At 47.8% G+C, this 27806-nt stretch overlaps 1 protein-coding gene across 1 annotated transcript; it reads right to left on the bottom strand.

The window, feature by feature from the left end:
- Positions 1 to 547: 547 nt before the first annotated feature.
- LOC135384435 (BPTI/Kunitz domain-containing protein-like) lies at positions 548 to 27025 on the bottom strand. Its single transcript, XM_064613636.1, has 4 exons — positions 26830 to 27025; positions 22302 to 22556; positions 20934 to 21107; positions 548 to 705 (listed from the first exon to the last, which is right to left on the bottom strand). Exons 1-4 carry the CDS (start codon positions 26885 to 26887, stop codon positions 548 to 550), a joined length of 645 nt encoding a protein of 214 aa, XP_064469706.1. The 5' UTR covers positions 26888 to 27025.
- Positions 27026 to 27806: the final 781 nt, after the last annotated feature.

Genomic DNA, 27806 nt, shown 5'->3' with positions numbered 1-27806 from the left:
TCCTGGTTTTAGCGCTTTTACGTTATGAAAGGGAGGATGGCTAGTCCTCAGTCATTGGTCCAGCTCCGGAGGTGACGTGGGTTTTCCCCTACAATAGATTTCTTCTACAGCTTCGCGCCCCTCGCCCCTGGTTTGGTTGCGCCGATTCATTGAATGATCTGTTCGCGATGGAGGTCGGTTCGGTTGTGCGCTGTGCTCGTGTGGGTCACTGACTCGTTATCTTATCCGTTCGGTTCGCGTCTTTGGCGGGGGAATAATTATGTATGTGGCTCGCTGATCCATGGTGCGAGTCGTCTAGCTTTTGTTTATTCTCAGACCGTTCGTTTGCTCGCCGTGGCGTGATCCACGGAATGGTGTGGCTGCTGCTGATCGCGTGATCGGGAACGGGGCTTGAATTGGTCTGCTCATGTTTGCTCTGTTCATTCTTTCGGCTGGGAATATGTCGAGTTTAACCCGCCTGATTTTCAGTGTACTGATAATTTGATATCGACGTTTACGACGCACGTGGCTGCATACCAATCGTATGCCAGCGATATATAGATCAGACTTAAATAAAAAGATCTTGGCGATGCTTCCCGATAGCTGTATGTTTTATTTGTAGTGAATGGGAGACGAGACAGGGCGAAGAAGAAGCGAGTCGGGGCTGGAATGCCGCTGCCGGCTTTCGTTGATCTCGTTGGTTGACCGAACCGTTCGTTCGTTGACCTAAACGGAGAAGGATAAGAAGAATATGAGTCGGCTTGCGCGACACATGGCTAAAGTGCACTCGTTTAATACATTATAAACACAAATAGAGGGTCCACGTCGCGTCCTATCGTAATCAGGTTGCGATCGTTGCGTGTGCAGTGTGCCGCGAAGTGTGCCTTCGCGGCATATAGGCCTAGTTATCACCCCTGACATTCGGCTCCCGTTCGTGAACGGGACTGCATACTTCAAGAAAGGTTAGCACAGGGACACTAAGTTTGTTTGGGCTCCACCTACTCTTTGATGTACGTGGCCAATTACCCGTCGAAATGCAGAGAAGTTCTTAGTACAAGCTCTCCAAAGTTATAATTCGCCCATATTTGTTAAGCGCCACCATGTTGGAGAAACTGGATTAGTGTGGATTAAAACGAATATTTCTAGCAACATACGATAACTATGAATTTTGCTACCACTTTTATCAGCGCTATCTGCATGGACAGACGCGTGTCGGGAAGACATACACTCTAAAGACAGAGCTTCACCGCATAGCACGCTGCGCACCAACCATTGCCACGAATGATAGAGTTATCGCTCGTTATTGGAAGACAGAGGGGGGCGTACGCCTTTTTGTGGCAATTTTCACATATCCAAATTGCCACAAAAAGGCGTATGCCCCCCCCCCCCTCTGTTTTTGAATCAGAAGCGATAACCATCATTCGTGGCAATGGTTGGTGCACGGCGTGCTATGTGGTGAAGTTCTGTTTTTAGAGTGTAAGACTGCAGAAATTGCTTCTTCGTACGCAGATGGCTGCCGGTATGAGCTGTTAACCACGTAACATAAGAACATAAGCAGGTTGAATTAGAAATGTACGAAAAAAAATATGTATATTACATTATAATCAAAAACACGCAAAATTTTACGTGTCAGTGGGGTACTTCAGGGATTTCGATTTTCTTGGGATCACGGACCTTGAACAGGTGGCGTGCATATACGTCACGACGCAATGCATTGTGGGAAGTCGCCACCATAGTGGTGATCCATGATTAGCGGTCGGTGTTTCCTGCTTCTTCCGTATCGGTTGCGCGTCTTGATCTGACGGAGTACTGCGGCCGTAGTCAACATGGTTTTCTGTGCAGTCGTGAACTGCTCCAGTAGAAGCAGCCGACAGAAGGCCGGTTCAGACGAAAAGGTTCGCTTTTTTAGGATTCCAAAGGTCGTAGAATAGCAAGGAAAGGCAGAAGAGATTCGAAGCGCGGATGGACGCAGGCTGTGGCTCGCTCGCATCAAGCGGCCGGATTTGACTAAAACGAAGATCGAAAATGCAAGTGTATGCAGTCGACACTTCGTGCAAGGTAAGACGTCGCTCCCTGAAATTAGTTGTCATTACGCCGCTCGTGCTGATAATGGAGGTCCGACACGGCGTGTGCTACAAAGACGATGATTCCGCAGGTGAACCCGCGTTGTTGGACGACACAAGCAGCCCGGACTGCACTGTAAACTGAAAAACTCCCTTTTGGGTGTAATTCCATGGTATTTTACTTGACTCCCTTTAAGGTGTATAGCAACACCCTCAAAGAAAATACACCCTTTGTGTATTGGTGTATTTCTACACCAATATTGGTGTAATAAGATGGTATCCTAACTGACTCCCTTTTAGGTGTAATGTTACACCTTCAGCTTGCTCTACACCCTTTCAGAAAGGGTGTTTGCAGTGTCCATGTGTGAAAATATGTGACCACAGCTGAATGACAAGCACGAATGCATGCTTACAAACTTCCGAGATCTGTCAGATGCAACGGATGCAATAATTCAGCTACAGCCAGAGCCGGCCTCCACAGGGGCAGCTGCCCTGACGTGGGAGGCACAAAATTGCCATTTGCTTGGACACTGCAGGAGGTGCGCAAATTCCTCTGCTTGTTTGTGCATGCCCCAAGAGTGGATGCCGGCTCTGCCCACAGCTTTGGAAAAGTGTACCTGCAACAAGAATGAGAGTGCATACTTTATTCACAGCCTGATGAAGAACAAACAGTGAAAGAAAAGAAAGCGAATAACAATGCAAGTGCCATGTATATGCAGACCCATTCAAAAATTCTATCAGGCGAGACGATGAAGGACAAGTTGACGCGTAATTTGGGACCTGGACCAGCAGAAATGCTGCTGGAGCAATGAACCAGTAGAAATCCAGCTGGAACAGTGGACCAGCAGAAATCGTGCTGGAGCAGTGGGCCACTATGCAGCCTGTGCTACACTGCTAAACCAGAGTCGCCACTGTTTGTCCAGCAGGGGCGCATACTGTACGTGCCAATGGCGTACAGAAAAATAGTTGGTGGCTAAAAGTATGAGAATTGAAAGAGTGAGCTTGCAAAGATTATAGATACTTCATACAATCTCTTCTGCAGTCTTGTCCGAAAATTTTTTTGCGAAAGGTATAGTGTCGGGCGTCATACAACGTTTCGTGGATAATGTAGTCGCATGGGTGAAGTGTATGCTCTACCTGTTTCGGAACAAATACAAGTCAGTAAGGAGGTCTGCAACGCACTTCAGCTTAACTTACTTGATCTCTTTCAACATCTCCACCACGTATCTGTTGATTTTCCCACATCTCGTGCGTGTTGGCACATCTGTGTTGTTCACCGAAATTAGTCGGGCAAAATCGTCGGCAATCAAGGAGTTTCCACATTAGTAACAGTGTGACTGGAGCATCACATGTGGTATCTTCTCCCTGACGCTGAAAGTGGACGATACAAGTTAACCAGCAGGGTAACGAGCACACTGAGATAACAGCTAGAGGATAAGAAAATATGAATCAATATAGTAATAACCACACTGCGCAGATTAAGTTATAGGAACCCACATCCTAAGAACATTACCAAGCAAAAGGTGAACGAAACATAGCACTACAGGCACACAACTAACCTTGAATTCACGAAGTCCAACGGCTTCCGGAGATATCTTCCAAGGTAGACACAGAAGCAGATATCACTAGGAGGGCACAATAAACAGTCGCCGCACCAGGGTACCAAAAACACGACGAAAGACGATTCCCAAACGAGAGCCCTCCAAACATACGTCCGAACGCGTCTAACACGAAATTTGAATGAGCAGGGGACGCGGGACGCGCTGCGCACTCCAAGGACGCTGTCTGTAACGGCGGCTCTCCCCGTGCTTTACCAAGAAAGCAGAAAGTCGCGCTAAGACGGGACCAGAGCTATCGCAAAGCGGATATTTTCCCCGTCAAAATAAGTCCTCGATCACATTCCTACGCCAATAAACAACCGATATCCGGAAAAATGCCACCAGCCCTGTAAATATAAGAAACAGCCCTTGGCATCTTGTGATAACTCGAGAACGGATATGGATAGAAAGATACTGCAAGTTTCTACGTATTCGGCTTGCAGAGTACAGCAACTCGTTAATAGCCGGTTGAGATCCCCCGCAGGGTTCGAACCTAGAAACAGGGACAAAATTTGTGAATGGCGGTTAGCCTAAGGAATTTCAAGAATAACGTCATAACCGGTTGCAAAAGGATTGGTGGTGTGAATTGGAAAGTTGTAGCGCAGAGAACAGAGCATGTGCGCCCAAAATTTCGAGTAAATTGGACGTAAGGTCTGCGAGTTACGGCACAAACAAGAGGGAAGCGTTTCCGGGCGGCGTTACCCAGACTAAGCGTCGCCAAGTGCAAAGCACTCATACTCCAAAGCCCATATCTGTAGAACGGAACGTCGCGTGCCTACGGGATTAAAACGGTTGGAAGGAGCATGTCGAGACCTTCAAAACTATATCACAGACGACCAGGTAGCTGCAACAGAAGTTGTTTTAGGAACAACTGCCGTCAGTCCCACGTATTAGAAGGAGTGTAAACACGGAAACCGATAACTCGAGAACCGCAAGCTTAGAGAGCCGAAGTAAATTTTGCCACGCTCACCTAGTCGAGTCGAGTACGCTGCAGAAAGATGAACATCTTCCGACGCGTATACCCTTCCGAAAGAGGGCCCCAAAATTTGACAAAACGGAGTTACAGAAGCGTGTCTGCCCGTCTCTGAACGACAGAAAGTTTTGTGTTGTGTTGTGTATGGCTGGAAATGACGCAAAGCCGATGAAAATTTGTCCCTTTCTTGCGGGAATTTCCTAAAATTGAGCGATTCTGCTAAATTCTGTGTCAAATTTTGAATTTCCCGAATTTTCGAAGTTTGCTGACAGGCAGGGGCCTTAAGCATATTACCTGTGATCTGCACGCAACCCAGCAGGGATGCTGGACTCAATATGGGATGCACCACATACTCGACAAACTATATAAAAATCCCATCCCTGAGCAAAACAGAAGGGGCTTGTTAGTTTATTCATATTACTGATGCGCTGGTGGTCACGCAAGGTGCCGTACCGGAGTCCATTTCTGCATTGCAGCTATATCTTTATGCATGTTTTGCCAAGTATTTTGCCGAATTTTCGCTTGTGTATTTTGGACATTTGCAGTGATATCAATCGTTAGTCTGCTAGTAACATTTACTATAATACGTTTTTATTCAGTTTATTAATTCCCTTACTTTGATTGACAAACAGTAAGGTGTTTGTGATGGCTTCAGAAAGGCTTCAAAGTTATGAACAAAAAATTATCCCAAACGATAGTGCGGATGTGTATCATTGTTACCTCATACACCTTTTTCACACCAAAAAGGTGTAAACGGGCTGTGCAGAAGGTGTTCGAAAGCTCTAACACCCATTTAACACCCTTCAAAGGGTGTTCCTTTTCTTAGAAGGTGTAATAAGGGAGTAAAAAAGGAGTATATACAAGTTTACACCCTATTTACACCCCAAATACACCCAAAAGGGAGCTTTTCAGTTTACAGTGTGGGTACCTAGTGTTAACATAGGCTACGAAAGGAGCCCTGTGAGTACTCAAGCTGTGGTGGGCTGCTACGAAAGCGCAAAACGACGTGCTGCAGCTATGCGCAGTGAACATCGCATTCGCAAGGCGGAAAGTAAGTTCGTAAGATTGCCGTTCTTAAGTGTTGATTGCCGCTGTCAAAGGATAGCTTTGATGCCACTGGCCGCGCACAGCGAAAATGTTTTATCTAGTTATGTGTTGCATTACATGTTTGAAATCCTCCTAGGCCACTCTGACAGCACAGGGGTTGGAATTGAAAACACTGATGACGAACTCGTCACAAAAGCACTAGGTATTAGAGCCTTCTTTCATACCCTCACTTTGTTGACCACTTTTCAAGACTGTGTATGACATTTTGAAATTTCTGGTGCCTAGGATGTTTACAGCCAGGCAGTGAGGATGGCGGCGACGTCCTCCCGGGAGCAGCCACAGGTACACTTAATCACCTTGATGTGCTCTCATAACATTCACCATAGGTCTGCATGTCATACTAACATGTTATACTGATTTTTGACGGGACTTCTTTTCAGGCACATCAGTACAGACAGACCTTCATCAAGAATATATCGAGCAACTTCAGCAAGACAACATGGCACTAAGATGTGAAGTTCTTCAGCTACGTCAGAAATTTTCCAGCCTTGAGCTGACACGGGAACATTTCAAGGAGAACAACGAGCATGTGAAATTCTACACAGGACTGCCATCATATGACACATTAGAAGCAGTGTACGACTTAGTTGAAGACACTGTGCCAAAGTCGGAGATCAGTAAGATCACAAAATTGCAAGAGCTGACTGCATTCTTTTGAAAAGTTAGACTGAATGAGCCCTTCGAAGACATAGGATATAGGTTTGGCATATCACGGAGCGCTGCGTCCAGAAATTTCCACAAGTGGTTGAAGTGCTTGTACACGTCATTGCGAGGTTTCATTCAGTGGCCTGATCGACAAACACAATCTCGAACCACGCCTATGGCATTTCGAGAGAGCTTTGGGACATGGGTTTCCGTGATCCTGGACTGTTTCGAAATTTTCATGGATAGGCCATCGTCATTCAATGCACGAAGTGCTACATGGTCCAACTATAAGGGACACAGTACTGTAAAGTATCTCCTAGGTATTGCACCACAAGAATGTATAATCTTCATTTCACGTGGTTATGGTGGTCGTGCAAGTGACACTGAAATTACAGAAACTTCAGGTGTCCTGGACAACATCCATCCAAGAGACGTTGTACTTGCAGACCGAGGTTTCTTAATAGGTGATTCAGTGGGAATCAGGCAGGCCAGCCTGGCAATCCCTGTCATTTACACGCGGCAAACGACAGCTCTCATTTGCAGACATTGAGCAGTCACGTGAGATCTCAAATGTGAGAATCCACGTCGAACGTGTTATTGGACTTGTGAGGAGGAAATACAGAATTTTGAAGGGGTGACTTCCTGTTTAGTTCATGAAAACTGGTGATGAATTCACAGTGTTAGACCAAATAGTTACAGTTTGCTGTGCATTGTGTAATTTTGTACGTCTGTGGTGCCATTTGAGTAGACCACTGTGTATGTAGCTACAACTTCTTTCTGATTTTAAAGATACTTTAATAAAACAAGATGGACTAGACAGCTGTCTGGGTCAAGGCAACAAGCATGTGTGTGGCTCATTCAAACTTAATACTTTTGCTGTTGAGTTTCTGCTTGACAAGCATCAGGCAACCATTTCTTTGACTTTGGAGGACGAAAAAATGCAACACATTAGTAACAAGTACAGTACAGTATACTGCCCAGCGCTCTTCTCAGCACTAGAAAAACTATGCAAATGCGAGCATTTTTACTTACTTCCGAGGTCATCAAGACCCTGTTGCCCGGCAGAATCTTCGTCCGAGGTTTGTTAACCCGCCCGTTAGTCACGTAATTGTGCGCTTCTAGTGACCTGAAGGCCTTCACTTGCTTCCTGGATATGTAGCTCGTTGAAAGGACTAGATAGTTGTTGATCTCGACGAGTCCAACGTCAGGGTATTGGCTGTCGTCAAGCGAAAATTCCGAAAGATCCATCTTGTACGGATCACCATAACACAGCGAAACTTTTTCATTGTACCGCTTTCTGTCCATATCATTGAGCCTGTCAATGTAGTTTGACGCAGTCTAGGACCTCGGCATAACAAATCGACAAAATTCGCACGAGCGGACGGACCATGAACGTTCAAAACATACGGAGTGCGGATACACGTGCGTCTGGGAGATGGATCACCAGAGAGAGTGAAACGAGAGGGGGAGCGGCGCCGCGACGTCATATGCACGCCACCTATAGTAGCGTCAGCGACGGAACGTATCATTTTCACATAAGCAATGATGGTGGAGCGAAAGTTGAAGCTGATTTTGAGTTAGTTTCACGGTGTCATATAGTTACAGGATGGAATTACAGTAGTCTGTTAAAACGGTTGTCCCGAAATCCCCGCTTCGCCATTCCAAGGTGCACCGCCATGTTTGGGACACTTTGGTGTCATGGCGGCGCCTATAGAAAACAGCAACCAATGAGACGCGCTCAAGCTTGACTGACAGGTCAATCCTCCTTTTAGGCACCTCCTAATGGCCAGACTCCATTTTCATACACGGCTCTTCTTGGAACCTCAATGTCGAGTGCGGACAGGGTAGGTATCTCGAACAATGTTGCTCCTCTCATGATCGACTGTAGTTACTGATTACGCTTGAGGGCGCGAGCAGCGTATCAGATGACTCCGTATTACTTCATCTCTAAGTGCCACCTCCTACATTTTGTGTTTTCAGAATTCTACACATTTCATGCAATGAAACTCCCGATGTCTCGCGTTGTACTGGGCAGCAAACCATAGACTTCGTGGGCGACGCAGATATTTTAGGCAGAGGCGAATCCAGACCCTGGAACCTGTAACAGTCCTGGGAACTGTATGTTTAATGATCGTGCTATGCAGGGGTACGAGATTTGTCGTCAAAGAGTGACAATGCGGATAGCAGCTCTGGTAGAGAACCTTCCCCTCCCTACACACACACTCAAAGAAGCGATCGCAATGACGGACTGTCCGGATGGACATGGCGCGACGAGGTTGCTGATGGCTGTGATGCAGTGGAGGAAGCTGGGTGGGCAAGCCTGAAGGTAGGGTAGGAACTGGTGATGTCTGCTCTGCGGGGTCTTCCAGAAACCAGGCTTCAGCAGGTCAAGAGAAATGGTGTTGGGGCGCCCTGCAAAATCTATGGTGAAGTGTTTTGACGACCACTGAAGGGAGCGGTAGGGCCCTGTGCATGGCAGCTGCAGTCTCTTGTGGACACCGTTGTAACGATTGAAAAGATGTCTGTATGTGTGAAGTTCGGGGACCACGAATGAAGTGTGTGTAATTCAAGGGCGTGGGGAATGAGGCTGCAGGTCTTGAGTGAGAGTGCGTGGAAGCCCGACGGATGAAGACAGATCGGATTCACCAGCTGATGATGGTGTGGAAAAGAACACGCCAGGAGTTCGGAGGGTGGTACCGTACACGAGTTCTGCAGGCGTACGGCAAGGTTCAGCTACACCGTGGCCCGTACAGAGAGGAGCACGATAGGCAGCACGTCCATCCAAAAAGAGTGGGGGTGGATTTTCAGAGCAGACTTCAGGTGATAGATGGACGCGCGCTGTAGAGGATGATGGTGTTCTCCTACATGAGTCCCCACCGGCGATGATGGTATGGCACGGAGAGGCGATGACTGTGTCCTGTCTGCATGCCCGTGCTGGTGGAACTGAAGACGGTGCTCCAGGTGCGTGGCCATCATCGTCGTTGACCACGGCACGCTAGAGTGCTCCCCCTATGACGCGGAGCAGCGAGAAAGAACAACCTCGTCTACACCGGAGGAGGAGGGCAAGAGCGACCGTGCAAAACACGCACTGCTGGATATGTTCATGGTTCGGAACCTTGTAGGAAGAGGTCGATGTGTGGTGCGGGAGCGGCCGAGATGAGCTTTTCAGAGAAGAGCGTTGACATCGTTGAAGTCGTGGTCGCGCATGGGAATTGTGACATGGGGCGCCGCAATCGGCACGGGAGCGAGAGCTTTTAGGGTCCAAAGTGTGTGAGGCTGCGTAGCAGTGGTGAGATGCCAGGCGCGGGCTGAAACGTGCCGTGGCATCGGCTGCCGCGACTGCCGCGACCGGCAGGTGAGCGCGAGGCTGTATTGTCGCGGCCCGCAGTGGACCGTGTCTTGATGCAGGGTGCATGAAATAAAGCAGTGGGTTGTCATTGTGCCGGAGGCCGTGGATAGGGTAGATCGGTCCCTGGAAGATGTAGCGATGCTTGGTGGGCGAATGCAATGATCGGTGAGCGGTCGGGTCGTTGCGGGTCGGTCGGATCAGTAACGTAGACGGAAGCGGTCTGCGTGTCGGGCGAGAGGCGAAGGGCTTTGTGATGCGGGCGAAATGGATCGAATAATGGCGGTTGTTTCCAGGGATAGCTTGCTTTGGTAGTGCTCGTCGATGTTGGCAAAAATTTGGGATGGTGGAGGGCCGAATTGCGCCGAACTTTGGCCGAACTACTGCGCCGAACTACTTTGGGGTCTGCGAACCGTGATTCCGCCAAAGTTCCGAAATTCTCTTTAGAGCATCCTGCATGAGGGGCATGTAGGTCAGACGAAAATGAGGATGCTAGCCAGGTCTTATCTATGGTGGCCCGGCCTAGATCGGCACATTGAAGAGTAAATGTAGTCCTGTGGACCATGTGCTGCTGTTGCGGCACAGGAAGTCCTGGTTCCGCTTCATCAATGGGAACCTGCCGAAAAGCCTTGGACGCGTCTGCATGCTTATTTTGCTGATCTGGATGGGAAGCGTTACCTGATCGTGATCGACGCTTTTAGCAAGTGGCCTGAGATATCGCATCTAACGAGCACCACGGCTACTACATCCCAGATGTTCATCGTTCGGGTCGCCAAATGTAGAGGAACAACAGTGCGACCATAGCATTAGCTGATGGATGATATGAATCATGTCAAGTCGACGAACAGAACAGATTTAACCTGACGACCTCGATCCGTTGTTATGGTGTCGGGGACGCCAAAACGGACAATCCAGGTGCGGACAAAGGCTGTAGAGACTGTGGACGCGATGACATCTGGGATGAGTACGGCCTCAGGCCATCGTGAGAACCGGTCAACGATGGTCACAAAATAACGCTGACTCTGAGATAGTGGTTGGGGACCACAATATCTAAATCAATATGGTCAACGCGCTTGTCTGGAGCATGAAGTTCAGGTGAAAGGTGTAACGGTATGAAGTGAAATTTTCGACCGCTCACATGGAATGCATGATCATGCGGAGAGTGCAATGTCGCTATGCATGCGAGGCCAGACATAGCGGTCCGATATCGATGTGTGGGTGGCTCGTATGCCAGGATGAGCCATACAATGCAGGTCAAAAATGAGCTGTCTTGCAGGGGTACGAAGTGTCGGGGATTGCCGGAGGTGAGGTCGCAGCACAGGGACTGTGTTCCAGGAACCGATGTCGACCGCTGCATTTTGAAAACAAACGGAGTGAATTGAGTTCCTCATCCTGATCTTGAAGGTCCGCAACGTAGTCCAGAGTTAAGGTCGAACCGCCATGGGCGTTCAGATTAGATAAGTTAGAGAGACTGAGTTTGTCAGCCACGGGACTCAGCAGACCGGGGAGATGAGGATCGTCCGTGGAGAACTCCGAAACGAGTGCAGGATGGCGCTGTTCCCGACAGGTATTGTTGGTGCCGGATGAGCGAGTGGCGTAAACAAGTGGCTTGTGGTCGGTGAAGATTGTAAACCGACGCCCCTCGACGAAATGCCGGATGTGCTTTATGCTCAAGTGTAATGCGAGCAAGTCGCAGTCAAACGTACTGCGACGTGTTTTGGAAGGTCGAAGTTTGAGAAGAATGCTGTACGCGTCCAGGCATCAGAATCATCCGCAAGGCGCTGCTGAGGAACAACTCCTATAGCCGATGCAGAAGCATCAACCATTAAACAAGTTGCACACCTGGCCGTTGGTGCGCGAGAAGGGTGTCTGAGGCTTACTGGACTTTCGAGGATGCAGCTGAAGCTTCAGCAATTCACACGAAAGGGTGAGAGGTGCCCGTTGCAGTACAGAGGTAGTTCCCTAGGGGACGCAGAATGTTGGCGTAATGGGGGATAAAGCGGCGATAGAAATTAATGAGCCCCAAGAAATGACGAAGCTTGCATATCGAACATGAAAGAACAGATGTTCTGATGCTGGAACAACATAGAAGGGACAAATACATACAATGCCCCCAGAAGATGTGAGTTCGAGTCCTACAGCTGGCTAACCTTTTCAGTGACTTCATCGACTTTCATCTTTCATCTTACATATCGAAGTTGGCTGTGGAAATTTCATGGTGGCCTTCACCTCGTCTGGGAGCGGGAAATTCCTCTGGGGAAATTTTGTGTACAACGAAATGTAGAGATGAGACTCAAAATTCACCTTTGTTAGCGTTGATTATGATGCCGGTGTTCGAACAGTCTGCCGAAAAGATGAAGAAGGTGGCTCTAGTGCTCTTCGTTGAAGTGACTCGCTATGAGGACGTTATCAGTGTAAGCGAGGACATAAGGCAGGCCACGGGTGACAAAATCGATGAAGCGTTGAAAAGACTGTACTGCATTTTGCAGACCGAAGGGCATTCGAAGGAATTCTAATAACACGAACGGAGTTGTTATAGCGGTCCTGTGCTGGCAGAAAGCGCCCACCAGTTGTACATCAACGTACAGCGAATGTTGCACAAAAATCACAATGAAGGAATTGCTAACAAGCAATTCTATTGTTAAATTCATATTACTAAAACCCGATGCTATAGGGTACTACGAAAACACATAGACACTGTCAGCTTATGTCTGTTTTCTAGCTCCCTAGTCTCTGGGGTTTTGGTAATATGCAAACGGAAATCACATTACTCGTGTGAAAATTACACTACATTTTTTTGCATGACCAGTCATCTGAACGCAATAAGCGCAATATAGGATAAATAGTAGATTCGCACGTGAATTTCTATTAGAGGCTAGAATGGAGAGATAAAATTGCAAGCAGGAATTGTCGCGATACTCTCTGATTTTGTGAGCTTCAGACAGGTTGAGTAGGCCATAACGAAATCTTCCAAGGGATGTGCGGTTTCGCATAAAGAAAAAAAGAGAACGCGAGAAACATGCGTCGATATTGGTTTTACAGCTCCGCTCAGCATTCCTATTTCTCCCTCTTTTGGCTTGGTTCGAGAGGGGCTGTGCACTAAGTTCCCGAAGAAAGGTGAAAAGGTTAACCAGCTGCAGGACTCGAGCCCACATCTAAGCTAACCATTTTAATTACTTCCATCTTTCTTCATTCATTGTTTTTAGGTACTTGAGGCTTTGTGTGTTTGTCCTTTCTTCTGTGTTGCAGCCTCAGAACATGAATTTCAATCGTCTTCAACCTGCTTCCACTCCCTCTGCTTACCGCAGTTATGCGCCTACACAGTAAACTTTTTTACACTTTTTTGGTGTAAATGGCTTGTCCCATGGCGCACACCTTTTTGGTGTTGCCTCTACACTCAAATGATGGGTGTTTTCTAATGCACCCTTTAGTTAAGTGTATTCCTAATAAAACACTGTTATAATGGGTGTTTAAAAACAAAAACACCCTTAAAATTGGAGTATTCTATTGAAAACACCTTTTATCATGGAATTATTTGCTAGCAAGTATTCCCTCGCAAATAATGTAATAGGAGCTTCCGCGGCAGCATACCGACACCACTGGCCGAGACATCCAGTTCGACGCTCTTGCTTCTATGGCAAGCAGCACCGCGAACGCGGTAGACTTCCAGCCGTGGTTCCATCGTAGAACCTAAACCGGAGTGCAATGCGTCGCAGGCACGCCTCGTTAGCTTGTTAACACTGTGGGACCAACGTGAGTGCTGAGGCGTAAAGAGACCTGGGGCACCCTCAGTAGCCTATATTGGCGTGTCGGATGTATCATATACTGAAATAAAATTTGTTGGGGCACGTTCGTTACATGTGGTGGGGCGGGAAACGTTTGTAACGGTGGCGGGAATGTGTTTTTGCAATTAACACCCACGCTTGCAACGAGTCAAAGGTATAAGCTAAATTTCTAACATCTCTCCATGTCAAATACTGTGTTTTTAACTCAGGTTATCGTCTATAATGTGATTACTTGCTGAGAGGAGCTGTGAAACCAGCATAATTTTTCTCTCACGAAATAAAACACCATTTTTAACACCAGACTCCCAATTCAAATGGGTGTAAAAAAGGTGCATTCGACGGAAAACACCTGTTTCAACACCCCTCTTTACACCCTTAATTATCCACATTGGATAAGACGTGGTGTATGTCGATATTACACCTTTAGTAATGCACTTTTTGCACTCTTTGTGGAATAGAAAAGGGTGTTTTTATAAGAATACACCTTGTTTGAGCAAATAAAGGTGTAAAATGATTTACTGTGTACTTCCATGGCCTGCGTGTGTATTTGCTTCGTCCTGTGTTCCGTTTATTAATAAGGTGTCATGATGACATGTGTATACGTCATATTCTTGACGACATTCCAGATGTGGCTTATGTAAACAACGTGAGGAATTTTTCTGAAGACAACGATGTCACAGATTTTCAATCGGAACACGGAATATCCTGCATGCTATTTTCAAGAAGGAGTGATAGAAAACCCGTGGAAGCTTCTTTCTGGAAGGTACGGGAAGGAAATTTGCTTGTATATAGATTTTGCTGTATGTGTGTGCGTGCGTATCTGTATTTTATTTCAAAGAAAAAATATTGTGCTTCAATATCTTGTGACTGGAGAGTGACACTTTTGAAGTACTTTGAAGTACACTTTGAATTTCTTATATTTGTGATACCGTATTTTCATATTCCCTGCGATGCATTTCAGAACGATTGCATGTCGCGTGGTAGGCACTGAGGGCGTCGCCATGGCCTGCAGCGAAAGACCACCACCAAGGCGTGATCCAGAACAGCAACAAACGCGAGATAAAGTGAGTGTTAAGATATCGCACCCAATTCCTGTCCTTCTGCTGCTTGTCATTCGACAACGTGCATGAGGCTGCTGCTCACTAGACCGTTCATCCCTCTGGAGTGACGTGTGTTTATCGCTACCTTTTCTTGTTCAAAACATGTACGCATATTCTTGGTATGAATAGAACTACTAAACGTATTTGAAGACTCTATATATACCAGTGGTCACAGCCGTCAAGCCAAGAGTAGCAAGCCAAATATTGGCTGACCGCTCTCAACACTTAAAAACAACAACAACTGTCTGCGCTTTGAGTATAGCAACTTACCGTAATCGACTTGTACAGTTTTGTCACCGCGGGGAGCAAATCACTTTCGTAGATGGAGACATGCTCACTCAATTTGCTAATAATTATTTTAGTATTTCGTGAATTATTTCTTTTTGTTACCGTACCTGAACGGCCAGGTGCATACCCCCAGTGCTTCAAGAGTGGTGCAAGGCGAGGAAACCAGAGAGAAAATGAAGAGAACACGTGCGACAGTGAGGCACACACACATAAATGGGATGGTGCAAAAGTGAACTACAAATTAGAGTGCTGAGAAAGCATTGAGAACCCGATAACCTCAATAACAATACAGTCTTTGAACACGAAGATGGTGCTCCGGGTGGTCGGTGTTGTTCATTGATTGAGGTCCACTCTGTGGTAATCTCAGGCCCGGCGGTAACCACAGTGCCTCAAGATCTGGGGTAACCCCAGAACCTCAACCTCTGAGGCACCCTCAAGACCGCAGATGTCCCATAATACCTCAAGACCTCAGACTCCGAGGTAATTATTTTCAGTAGGGTGAGAAATAGGATAACAGTCAGGGATGGTAACGCGGTTGAGGGCACGGTAGTCACCACATGGACGCCAATCACAAGTCTTCTTGGGTGCCATGTGCAACGCAGACGTCCAGCTGCTGGAAGACGTGCAAATGACTCCCATGTGAAGCACATGATCGAATACTTTCCGGGCGACCTTCAGCTTCTCGGGAGGTAGCATGCGCTTGCGTGAGCACCTTAACAAGGGAGGGTAGCTCTCTTGAATCTGCGCCGGTGTAATGCGGGTAAAGTTTTCATCATTGGACGCTCGGGGATATATAAGGTAGGGATCAGAGCATATTCAAGTCACTTCGGCCGCTTCTCGGGTCGATGTGAAAAACAACAAGCTTGTTCGGGTCTCGCTTTCCTTTTTTCTGTAAGCCATGCTTTCTCTCCACCACGAAGTATACAAGGGGAACAGATAATATACAGATTGTCTCCTTGGAAGGGCTCCTAGCTGCAACAATTCTCACAGTAAGGGGGGGCACAAAGTAAAGCTGCCCCGCAACTCTGCCGATGTTGATCTTGGTATCGAGATTTTCGCGCCGGCATGTGACCGTGGTGCAGATGTCGTTGTCTGTAAGCTCAGCCTCATCACAGTAGGATGTAGGAGACAAGAGACATCACAGGAGGATCCCTTCAGGTTCTCATTCTTTGTTGCGGTATGTCGTCTCACATCGGTCGCTTTTTTTTCCCGAATTGCGGATATTAACATAGTTGTAGAGCATAAACTTCAAAACACACCTAATTCTCCAAAAATAATAAACTGTGAAAGACGCCCTCGGAATATGCCCAGAAATAACCCATTCGTAAAGCAAAGAACCGTAGTTATATAACCCCCCACCCAACCCAGTCCCAACCTTCAACATAATCTCGGAGCCATAGCTGGGCGAACTCACTCATGAGGGCCCTCATGAGTGCCCCTCACCCTCACCTCACGCCTTTGAGGTGAGGGTGAGTGAGGGCAAGCCCGCGATCAGGCCATCTGTGAGTGCACTCATGAGGTTCTTACCCTCATGAGGTCTCCTGTGAGTGCACTCATGAGGTTTTGCCCCTCATGAGACCTTCTGTGAGTGAACTCATGAGGTCTGAGGGGCGCCAGGTCTGTGTGAGTGAAGTCACTGGTGAGGCCTCAGGGGTGTGAGGTCAGTATGACTGCATTCAGAAATGAGGTTAAATGACGGTTACGAGACGTGGGCAAATTATGAAGGCACTAGTGATATGGTTCCAGCGATCCAGCTACCGGCAGGGTGCACTTTAAAGGGCTGGTGTTCCCGTTTTTAGCAATTTCATCTACGTCGCGCTGGGAACACAGCCAAGCGTCCTGAACTGACGGATTAGTTGGTGATATGGCTCCAGCGACCCAACTACACGTAGTGTGCACTTTAAAGGGCTGGTGTGCCCGTTTTTAGCAATTTCGTCTACGTCGCTCTGGGATCAGAGGCACGCGTCCTGAGCTGACTAATTACTTGGTGATATGGTTCCAGCGACCCGACTACAGGTAGGGTGTACTTTAAAGGGCTGGTGTGCACGTTTTTACCAATTTTGTCTATGTCGCGCTGGGAACACAGCAAAGCCTCCTGAGCTGACTGATTACTTGGTGATATGGTTCCATCGACCCACCTACACGCAGTGTGTACTTTAAAGGGCTGGTGTGCCCGTTTTCAGCAGTTTCGTATATGTCGCGCTGGGTACAGAGCAAAGCGTCTTGGTTGACTGATTACTTGGTGACATGGTTCCAGCGACCCAACTGCTGGCAGGGTGCACTTTAAAGGGCTGATGTGCACGTTTTTAGCAATTTCGTCTACGTCGCGCTGGGAACACAGCCAAGTGTCCTGGGCTTTGTTGTGTTCCCAGCGCGACATAGACGAAATTACTAAAAACCGGCGCACCTGCCCTTTAAAGCCCACGCTCTCGGTAGTTGGGTCGCTGGAACCCTATCACGAAGTAATCAGTCAGCTCAGGAGGCTTTGCTGTGTTCCCAGCGCGACGTAGACGATATTGCTCAAAACGGGCACACCAGCCCTTTAAAGTGCACCCTGCCTGTATATGGGTCGATGGAACCATATCGCCAACTAATCAGTCAGCTGAGGACGATTTGCTGTGTTCCCAGCGCGACGTAGACGAAATTGCTAAAAACGGGCACACCAGCCCTTCAAAGTGCACCCTGCCTGTAGTTGGATAGCTGGAACCATATCACCAAGTAATCAGTCAGCTGAGGACGCTTTGCTGTGTTCCCAGCGCGACATAAATTTGTAAAAACATGCACACCAGCCCTTTAAAGTGCACCCTGCCTGTAGGTGGGTCGTTGGAACCATATCGCCAAGTAATCAGTCAGCTCAGGACGCTTTGCTGTGATCCCAGCGCAACATAGACGAAATTGGTAAAAACGTGCACACCAGCCCTTCAAAGTGCACCCTGCCTGTAGTTGGATAGCTGGAACCATATCACCAAGTAGTCACTCAGCTCAGGACGCTTTGCTGTGTTCCCAGCGCGACATAGACTAAATTTGTAAAAACGTGCACACCAGCCCTTTAAAGTGCACCCTGCCTGTATATGGGTCGATGGAACCATATCGCCAAGTAATCAGTCAGCTCAGGACGCTTTGCTGCGTTCCCAGCGCGACGTAGACGAAATTGCTAAAAACGGGCACACCAGCCCTTTAAAGTGCACCCTGCCGGTAGTTCGGTCACTGGAACCATATCGCCAAGTAATCAGTCAGCTCAGGACGCTTTGCTGTGTTCCCAGCGCGACATAGACTAAATTTGTAAAAACGGGCACACCAGCCCTTTAAAGTGCACCCTGCCGGTAGTTCAGTCACTGGAACCACATCGCCAAGTAATCAGTCAGCTCAGGACGCTTTGCTGTGTTCCCAGCGCGACCTAGACTAAATTTGTAAAAACGTGCACACCAGCCCTTTAAAGTGCACCCTGCCTGTAGTTGGGTCGCTGGAACCATATCGCCAAGTAATCAGTCAGCTCAGGACGCTTTGCTGTGTTCCCAGCGCGACGTAGATGAAATTGCTAAATACGTGCACACCAGCCCTTAAAAGTGTACACAGCCAGTTGTTTTGTCGCTGTAACCATATCATCAATGTTGATAATTTAATTTGCGCACGTCTGGTATGCGTCATTTGACCTCATTTCTGAATGCCCTCATACTGACCTCACATACCTCAGGCCTCATCAGTAACTTCACTCACAGAGACCTGGCGCCCCTCAGACCTCATGAGTGCACTCACAGGAGACCTTATGAGGGTAAGACCCTCAGGGCTTGCGTTTGTGAGTGCCGTGAGGGTGAGGGCGAGTGAGGGCCAGTGCTCGTGAGGGCGGTGAGGGTGAGGGCGATTGAGGGCATGTGTCTGTGAGGGCCGTGAGGGTGAGGGCGAGTGAGGGCCTGTGCTCGTGAGGGCGATTGAGGGCATGTGTCTGTAAGGACCGTGAGGGCGAGGGCGAGTGAGGGCATGTGCTCGTGAGGACGGTGAGGGTGAGGGCGAGTGAGGGCATGTGCCTGTGAGGGCCGCGATGTGAGGGCGAGTGAGGTTTCACCAAAATGCCCACCTATGCTCGGAGCTACAAACCACTAGTGACTATTGAAGGGCGGGTGCTATAAAAGGTCAGTCACATTTTTGCGCGTGACGCTATACCTACATGACAGACAGACTTCTGCTGCCACACAGTGAATAATTTATGCCAGAGAAACCTACTACAAAACCGCGGTCTCAAGCTACTGCGTAACAAAATAAATACGGCCGCCCAAACTTTCGTCTTCATGTGTTTCCTATTCGCTATATACCGATGGATGGAGGGGAAAGTTTGCGTAGTCGTATTTATTTTATTACACAGTGCTTGGTGACCACAATTTTTTCGTACGATTCTCGGCCTAAATTCTTTACTCTGAGGCAGAGGAAGTCTGTGCGTCAAGGAGGTATCGCACAAGGAGCTATCACAACTTGCACGAAAATGTAACTGACCCAGGCAGCGTTTCCCAAACTTTTGGCGGTGACGGACCCCCGGAAGCGATGAGAACCAATTCACGGACCCCCCCCCCCCCCACACACACACAAACAAATATACCGGGATACGCGCTGTGTACACTGCATTGCAGACTGCGTTTAATATGCGCGACAGGGTATAACGAGGAACGAAATTAATGTCATCTCTCAAGATTGATAATACCAAACAGAGGTATCATCTGTAGTGCCACCATCGCTGCAAGAGGTCCCCAGGCTGCCAAATATAAAATGCGCTAAACACGGGAACACTCTCAGTCAGTTCGAACTCGAAGCAAAACGATGCGACGAACTGTATTTCCCATGCTAGCCAGTGCATAACCAGCAACCTCGTCAGCTGCTGCGTGCTTTCCATACAGCTTCAGAAACGATTCCGGACTGGTTTCTTCTTCTTGTTTGTATGTGTATGACTCGGACAAACGTGCATTGCAGGACTTTTCTATCAGAAATTAGAAGCTAGCCGTTGAAGCATGCTTGTAGCAATTTTGGAAGTTCTGGGTGTTTGGAAATCGGGCAGCATGTACGAGCGCGTGTTTGTGGGGACGAAAATCCTCACTGAAATGTGAGAGACGGTCGCGGACCCCCCCGGACACTCTCGCGGACCCCCAGGGGTCCGCGGACCACACTTTGGGAAACACTGTTCTAGGGCACCCACCCCGTATATTGCATATACGGCCATATGCTGCTGGTGTGAGAATGTATTGTATCATGAAGGAATGAAACACAAGGAGCGGCTCTTCCCTCCAGACTAGCGTAGCCACCCTCTAGCAGTCGCTCGAGTCAAAATCCCCATTACGTCCTGTCCACCAGGTGATCCGCCTTAAAGTTTCGGTTTTGCAAGGCTTTGTTCCTCGCGCTGAGCGCCATCGCAGAAATGACGTATGGTAATGTGTTCCTATGCCGGCTGCGGCTCTCGTTGAACAAAAAGCAGCTCTCTCACGGGAACACGTTTTATATGCATGATCGGTTGTTTTAATCGCCTGTGTGTGTTCGAGTCATCCTGAACCGTTCATTTGGGACCTAGCACTGTGCCGCAGGTTTATTTCATAACGCATGTTCGTGTACAAATCTGATTAATGGTGTTCTGGGTACACACTCTTTACCATTTAAGGAAGAAACGTACATAGGTTGGAAGTACGTGTCGCCGTTGCCACACGTGAGGTTTCCAGTCCCGCGTACTTATTTTGCGTTCTGCACGCTGTTACTGGTATTCTAATAGAAGAGAAAACCTCCGAACATACAGAAAGAAAAGCGCAAGCACGAATTCAACATACTGCCATCTGAAGTGTGACACAGCTACTGCTCGCGTCATCTGCTTTGGTGGCGCTGTGCAGTCTGGAGGGTCACCTGAGCGGTCACGTGGTAATAGGAGCATCCCAGAATGCATTGCGAAGGCGGCTCGTCCCGATGGGAAGCTGTTGGAAGGGCCGCTCCTGTGTTTCCTTCCCCCATGTATTGTATGGGCTTCAGTTGCGTCCTCACAAAACGAGTTCCACATTTGATTTTGTTGGAACGCACTTACGTTTGCATCTTCTCTGGCATTGTTCTTGTGTTAGGAAATTGTTTTTGTTGCCTTCACATCCTCCGAAGTCAAAGCTGAGACACTGCCATGTTTTCCAGTCGAAGTAATATCTGGGGATTATTGCCTTGCAGCTTCCTTCTTTCTTCTCTTCTCCGCAACGGCCCCTGGGTCTCACTGCGAGAGAAAAGAACAAAATAAAGCCGCAATAAGTTTTTGGAAGTGCGGTCGGATTTGTGACAGCTACCCGTTTGTTGGGCACGGGACATGGCTACATTTCGAAGGCATGCAGTGCCAATGGAGTTACATACACTCCTGTCTCGTTTTATCTCCAGCCCAGTTAACCGGAAACCGCGTTATCCGATCTGCGTTACTGCGAGCTTGCCCGCCACCGTTAGCTTTACGAATTACTTATCGGAAATTGTTTATTCGTACCAGGACGTGACGTTCTAGAAACAATTTTTTAACAGCTAATGTTATACTGACTCATTTACACATGTCAATGACCTCCGCAGTCACTGACCAGGTTGAGGTTTGTCACGGTGCTGTTTTGCTGACCGGCAATAGAGATGATGTTCGAAAGGCGAAGGAGGGTTTCGACATCCCCGGGGCTCAAAAAGTCGGCGTGCGAGTATCAGTTATCCGAACAGAAAACGTTTGATATCTGCAGTCCTCAGCTGAAGAAGATCCAGCCATTGATGTCGGCAAGTGCACGATTCACGACACTCTGCACCGGCCTCGGTGGCTCACTTGGTAGCGTATTCGCCTTCTGATCCCGAGATCGCGGGTTCGAACCCGGCTGAGTATGCCAGCAACTTGGTGGCAGGGTACAGGTTGCTTACACACGCCGTCTTCCGCGAGGGACGTTAAATACCGGGTGCCGTGTGGTGAGTTTTCATCGCACGTTAAAGAACCGTCAGGTGGGCAAAATCAATCCACAGACCGACCGCTGCGGCGTCGCTTATGATCTCGGTTGTCTCGCGAATTAAACCCCCAATTATTATTACTACGACACTCTCCGGAAAAATGACACGCCTTTCCTATGACCCTTCGGAATCACAAGTAGAACGAGCGTATATACCTATGTTCTTAGGTTTCTAGAAAGTGCTCTTTCTTTGGTTTGACGGCAAGAGAACCTGTACCGTTGTCGTCAGTTACAACATGCTTCCCGAAAAGAGGGTACGGTTTACGGAACCGCGTTAGGTAAGCAATGTTCAGCTCTTGGTTTCGTTCCCTGCACTTGATTTGTTTATCCCGAAATCCGCTATCGGGATGATAAAACGTGACGATCGAGGCAATCGAAGATTAGCGAGACATGATTAGTGCACTTTATGCTGTCAACTGAAGATATGACGCGCGTTTTGGTCTTACCTTTACAGAATATTTTACATTGGAGACGTGTGTCGAACTTGTTGTCGTTTCCACCACATCCAAGGAAAGTGAACGGTGTGCATTTCTTGGTGCGAGGTTCGTGGTAGAACATAGTTTTGCTTACGGCACCTCGACATGCAGTGCCCGAGCTGTGTTCTGTGTGGCATGTTTCCCAAGCCGCGTACTCTGCTTCACTGTCGGGAATTTCTTCAGAAGACTCGTCGCCCACGACGATGATCGGTATTTCATTGCATCCTGCGTGATGCAAAGGTCGCAGTACATTAAAAAGTATGCGGTATTCTATAATGCGATTAATTCACTGGATACTCGTCTATCAGCTATTTCACTATTCATCTATCTCTTTCTGTCCCACGCGTCCCTGTTTGATTCCCATTAACATCCCGCGGTCGTTCGGCTGTCACGTTTCAATATTGTGGACCTGTCGCTCCAGCTCGGTGGATTCACTATCTCAACATGTTACTTCCAGAAAGAAAAGTTGAATGAAAGCGTAGTGTGAAAAGCTTAGTGTAATTAATTACTCAGCGGTGGAAAAGTAAAAAAACGAAGCCGTAAAAAAAAAAGAAGAATGACTGACAAGTGTGGGTACGTGACTGGTGTGCCTGCTTCGCCGACAACTTGCCGTATAAAACACGCGGATTATGCATCTGAGGACCCTTCCATTACGCCATGAATCTGTTGAGCTTGTCTGGTTTGTGGCTTTTGCACTTATTAAGGTGCTTTGAAGTGCCACTGCTGACGACATTTCGCCTCTTCGGACTCTCACTGAATTGATACTATTGCAAACCACGTGCCTCACACTGCATTTTTTTCGAAACATTGTTTCTTTGTATGTGAATCAGAATCACCATAAAATTAACTTCTAGTTTTGAGACGTATATCACGTCATAGAGTGGGCAATCTCGTCAGCCGAAAACGTCAGCCCAAAGCTGACGGCAGAGGTTGTGCGAAAACCGGAAACGCTTTTACCCTAGGAGAGAGACGTTAACCCCCCAGTGACGTAGCTTACTTTTGAAAATCTTGCAATTATGCAGTTTTGCCACTTCCTAAACTTCGAGGAGCGCGATGTTCACTGACGATATTTATATTTTGCGTACAGTCTCTCAGCGAGGCACATTTGTAACACAAAACAAGAAATACTATTGCTTTATTTTGCAGTGGCACTTGCAGGGGAAGGGGAGTTGTCACTTGCCATATGTTATCACAAAGTTAGGATGGCCGTATTTTTTTTTTCTTTGCTCTATAACAAGATTTATAGCAGGAGATGTAATAACGGGAAGGAAATTGATACCGCCGATACCTAAACTCATCCGGCTTTGACATCGCAACAGGCATTTCCGCCGGTAAGGCGTTAGCGTGAGGAGTCACGTGCTTGCGACAACATATAGGACTGACCGAGGTCGTCGCTCATCTGACGTCCGAGCTCGACCAATAAGGTGACGTATATTGCTCACTTTTCCAGCGCAGAAAGAGCGACAGGCTATCCACGTGAGAATGCGACGTGCATTGGAGCGGTGTAGCTGATTGGTGTAGGAGTTAATCTGTTGGCCAGATAGACCGCTCTCCGACCGAAATAAGGTGAAGATCGCGTCAATTCTGCTCCCGAAAGGTGCGTAGTTCTTCTTTCGGCTCATTTGCATATTGAAATTCAGCGACATATATTTCAACACATGTGCGCGTTTAAGGGTTTTTAAACATGGAATGGCTTTCAACGAGGAATATATCCCATTCTGCTATACTGCTTTTGCACGAAGTACCTAATTAAAGAGTTAATTAACGAATTTTCGGTAATTAGTGACGTTGTAGTTATATTTTCTTGGAGAGAATGCTCGTGTGACCGTATAACGAACCGCAAGAATGACATCTATTTTGCTCTCCTAGTTTTCTAATAAAGAATTTAATGAAGAAGAGAACAGACACCCATATGCATTTGTAGTTCTATCAGAGCTGTGTCGATTACCAAGGAACATTGCATACCTCTTTGAGTATCCCTTTTGCGTACGCGCTACGTTGAGTTGGAATAAGAGCTCCCGCGGGAACATCGTATAGGGACAGCGTAGCTCGCTAACACTTTTCGTTCTTGGAAAGCTTCTAGGTGGTGCATCAGACGCGCTATGGTGTCACGAAATCTTAGATTCGAAATCGTCGGATCATCTGCTCTGTGCATGGTCAGATCTAGCCACTCGTTTGAGGTAGGTGGTGGTTTCTTTGTCGCAGCGCGAAGTGGGGCAGGGGACAGATGGAAGTCCAATGTACAAACCGACGATTTGAGAGGTCATCGCCCCTCCACCTGTATCTGCCACTGACTTTGTGTCGAATCATTCCACACATTCCAGTCTTTCGGAGCGTTGCGTCCTGTTCACGGCGGCGCTTCTCATCTTTCAAGAATCGTAAATAAGCAACACCCCACTTGAAGTCGACTTGTTGCAGCAATTTTTCATGCAACACCTCGTTCTGCCTCTTATACCAGTCACTGCTGAAAAAAAAAAAACAACAACACGAGAACACTACAAGGCGTTGAATGCACACAAGCACAGATCACCGGCCGAATACCCAGTGACACAGGACGGCCGCCTAGTGTTGCGTGCAACACATCCTTCCATCGGCGACTCAAAGCAACGGCTCCTCCCATTTCAAATTTCATTTTTGTGACTGCTGCACCGTTTTGAAGTCGAGATATACCGTAACTGCATTTGAGACATGTCGATAATCGTAATCGTAACAGAAACCTACAACGGATTCTCTTCCAAAGTTTACATTTAAGCCCATGTGGCAGGTTGAAAGACGTGTTGCAATTTGCCTCATAGCGGCATGGCACCGGTAACCGCCATTTTTGCTGACGAAGGAGACGCCATAGGGGAGCAGAGCTTCTGAAACTAAAAGTGTCGAAAGAAGGACCTACGAGTACTTCTCAAATTTCGTGCTGCTGGTGGGAGAGTCCCCGACTACACAGAGAAGAAGCGTAGTCAAAGAAGGCTTACCATTGACGCCATAAACTTTTTTCTCTCTCACTCTCTCTCTCTCTCTTTCTTATGTCTCCGGAACGAGCTCTCTTCTGAATGGAGCAGAAATGTGCTGCTACCGTCGAGAGGTGGCGCCACTTGCGCCAGAAGGGAATAAGAAAAGTTGACTGGTTTCAGTGCACTCCGTATTCCATAATGCCCCTTTCCCCTTTCGCAAACGAAGGTGGAGTTGACGGCTGCTGGCTTCGAACACACTAACTTAAAAGCTCAGCAGGAGGACAAATGTCAGCTAAGCCACCTCGGCATAATCTTCATGCTGCGTCGGTGTCAGGCTAAGCATCATCACAGGAATACAGAGCTGCGGTCAAATACAGGGACAGCGCTGTTCCGGGGGGGGGGGGGGGGAGAGGGGGCCTTGAGGCAACTCCCTTCCTAAGTAGATATTCAGTTTTGTTCCTCTAAACTACTGAAAAAAAAGTAATAGAAGACGAAAGGACAGTGTCATAAAAAAGCGGCACATCTATTCTCATCGTGGCGCACAAGAATTGTGCGACCAACGACTGTATCCCACACGGATAAAATTTTTCGTTTCGGAGTTCCATTGCTGCTGACTGCGACGCACGAGACACCGGCGACGGTGAGTCTCGGTCAGCTGAACCCTCGCTCGTCTTTACCTCGGAGGAGCATTTCGTCTGAAGTAGAAAGGGGGGAGGAGGGGGGTTCAGGTTTATCCTGACACAGGTGGACCTTGATATCACAACGGCTCTGGCCAGGAGATGTCATGACGAGAAGAACGCTACACCGGATTCATACAACAAAACAACAGGAGAGAGGGCCGCGAATGACGTTGCACACTGAAAGCTCCTCGGATCACGGCACATTCGGGGAGACCCTTCAGTGTACCAGCTCCGGTGGCGCAGCGGTAACGCGTGCGCTTGGAGACTGGGAGTCCGCGGTTCGAATCCGCGGGCCGGCTGTGCCGTCTGGGGTTTTTCCTGCGTTTCCCTCAGATGTGTAATAGGCGTATGCCGGCACAGTTCCCCTGAAGTCGGCCCATGGACGCAGCTATCCTCCCCCCGAGCTTCACTTCACCCTTTCCTCTCCTCCTCTCCACCACCTTTCCCTTCCCGAGAAACATGCCGCCTAATCAGGCAGGCAGGCAGACCTCTCGGTTCCTCCCAACGACACTGCTCCTCCTGCTCAGTGTGCGACGTCATAGCGGCCCTTTCCCCGATGTGTATGCTGACTGTTCCTGCACTGATGATGTCTCCCGTATCAGAAACGAAACGTTCGAGTAAAATGGTATTTTGTTGTGTCAAGCCAATGCGCAGTTCTTTTCGTCTGTTTGGATTTACAAAGTACTAAGTGTTTGCTACCAGCGTGCTGCGTGGTACGGCATATCACTAGTTCAGTCGCGGAGCATTACGGTAAAGGAAAACGCGAAAAGATCAATAGATATACGAGCGTACGTACGTGCACAGCCGACAGTCATGGAAAGAGAGTCAGAGTTTTCACGAGGGTTTAGAAGGAATACAATAAGGACGTACCGCATCTGGCGAACAACAGGAGCAGGAATTGCACGACAGAAAGGAGTGGATGAAACATACTTGCTGCATGGAGGCGATTTTTCCGCGTTTATATATTAGCGAGTCGTGAACTTTCTGCCTGCGGGCACAATATAAGAGTAATGTTTTAAAACATCACGTTTGCAAATGTTCATTGACGTTAGTTAATTGGTAACCAGATCAATGTTCTTAGAAGAAAACCCTCGCACGCAACTGCTAGCGTTAACGCTTTCTATTGTGCTTTGTGTTTCTTACTTGAATATAATTTCCTGGTGTACAATGGCATCTGGTTTGCAACGCCTCGTAATCATTTACGCACAAACAATTGAAGGCATAGCAGGTGTAGCGGCAGTTGCCGTTGCGCCATAAAAAACATCTTTAATCATCAAGTGGAGGTATACCTCGTTCAACTCATTTCAACAGTCATCACTAAACAGCAAGCGCTGTCAAAATGAGTGGCAACAATGTCGGCACTTTATTGCAGGAAGTATTGTCTGTGTGCGAATGAAGTAAAATTAATTCCGGACTGTAATTGCCCTGCGAGGCTTGCCCTTAATTCTTCCTGAAATGTTGAAAAGTGAGACTGGAGAGTGCATTTTTCTAAATCTTAGTGGTCCAGTTGTTCGTTGGCAATGGCGGGCACTGGTATTCCCAAAGAAGTTTGCAGTGCAATGATGTAGATGGGCATAATTAGCTGACGGTTTGTGGGATTATATCTTTTGCACTAAGATTATGATGATGACGCAGTTGGCGACACTGACAATCCTCGACTCAAGCTAATCCGCAATTGTACGTGGGGGATCGTGCTGCAGCAGCAGAGCTGTTTTGAGAACACAGTCAGTTATAGCCACGCAACGCAAATTCCGAAGTCAGTTTCATCGTCGTGATGCTCCGTCACGCTGCAACTCGGTCCTGTTGTGGGTGTCCAAGTTTCGTAATGAAAGTTCCGTACATCGAAG

Source organism: Ornithodoros turicata, chromosome 2 (assembly GCF_037126465.1).
Source record: "Ornithodoros turicata isolate Travis chromosome 2, ASM3712646v1, whole genome shotgun sequence".
Taxonomy (NCBI): domain Eukaryota; kingdom Metazoa; phylum Arthropoda; class Arachnida; order Ixodida; family Argasidae; genus Ornithodoros; species Ornithodoros turicata.
Note: the sequence above shows the minus strand (reverse complement) of the source record. Positions and strands in the feature narration are given on the sequence as shown.

What these genes read in the sequence shown, in the direction of transcription:
- LOC135384435 (XM_064613636.1), bottom strand. Translation starts at nt 26,887, where the DNA reads ATGTTTCATCCACTCCTTTCTGTCGTGCAATTCCTGCTCCTGTTGTTC. An exon ending in ATGTAAAATATTCTGTAAAG is followed by an intron (nt 21,108 to 22,301) that starts GTAAGACCAAAA and finishes TTTCTCTCGCAG; the next exon opens with TGAGACCCAGGGGCCGTTGC. An exon ending in ATGCCAGAGAAGATGCAAAC is followed by an intron (nt 706 to 20,933) that starts GTAAGTGCGTTC and finishes TTCTCCGTTTAG; the next exon opens with GTCAACGAACGAACGGTTCG.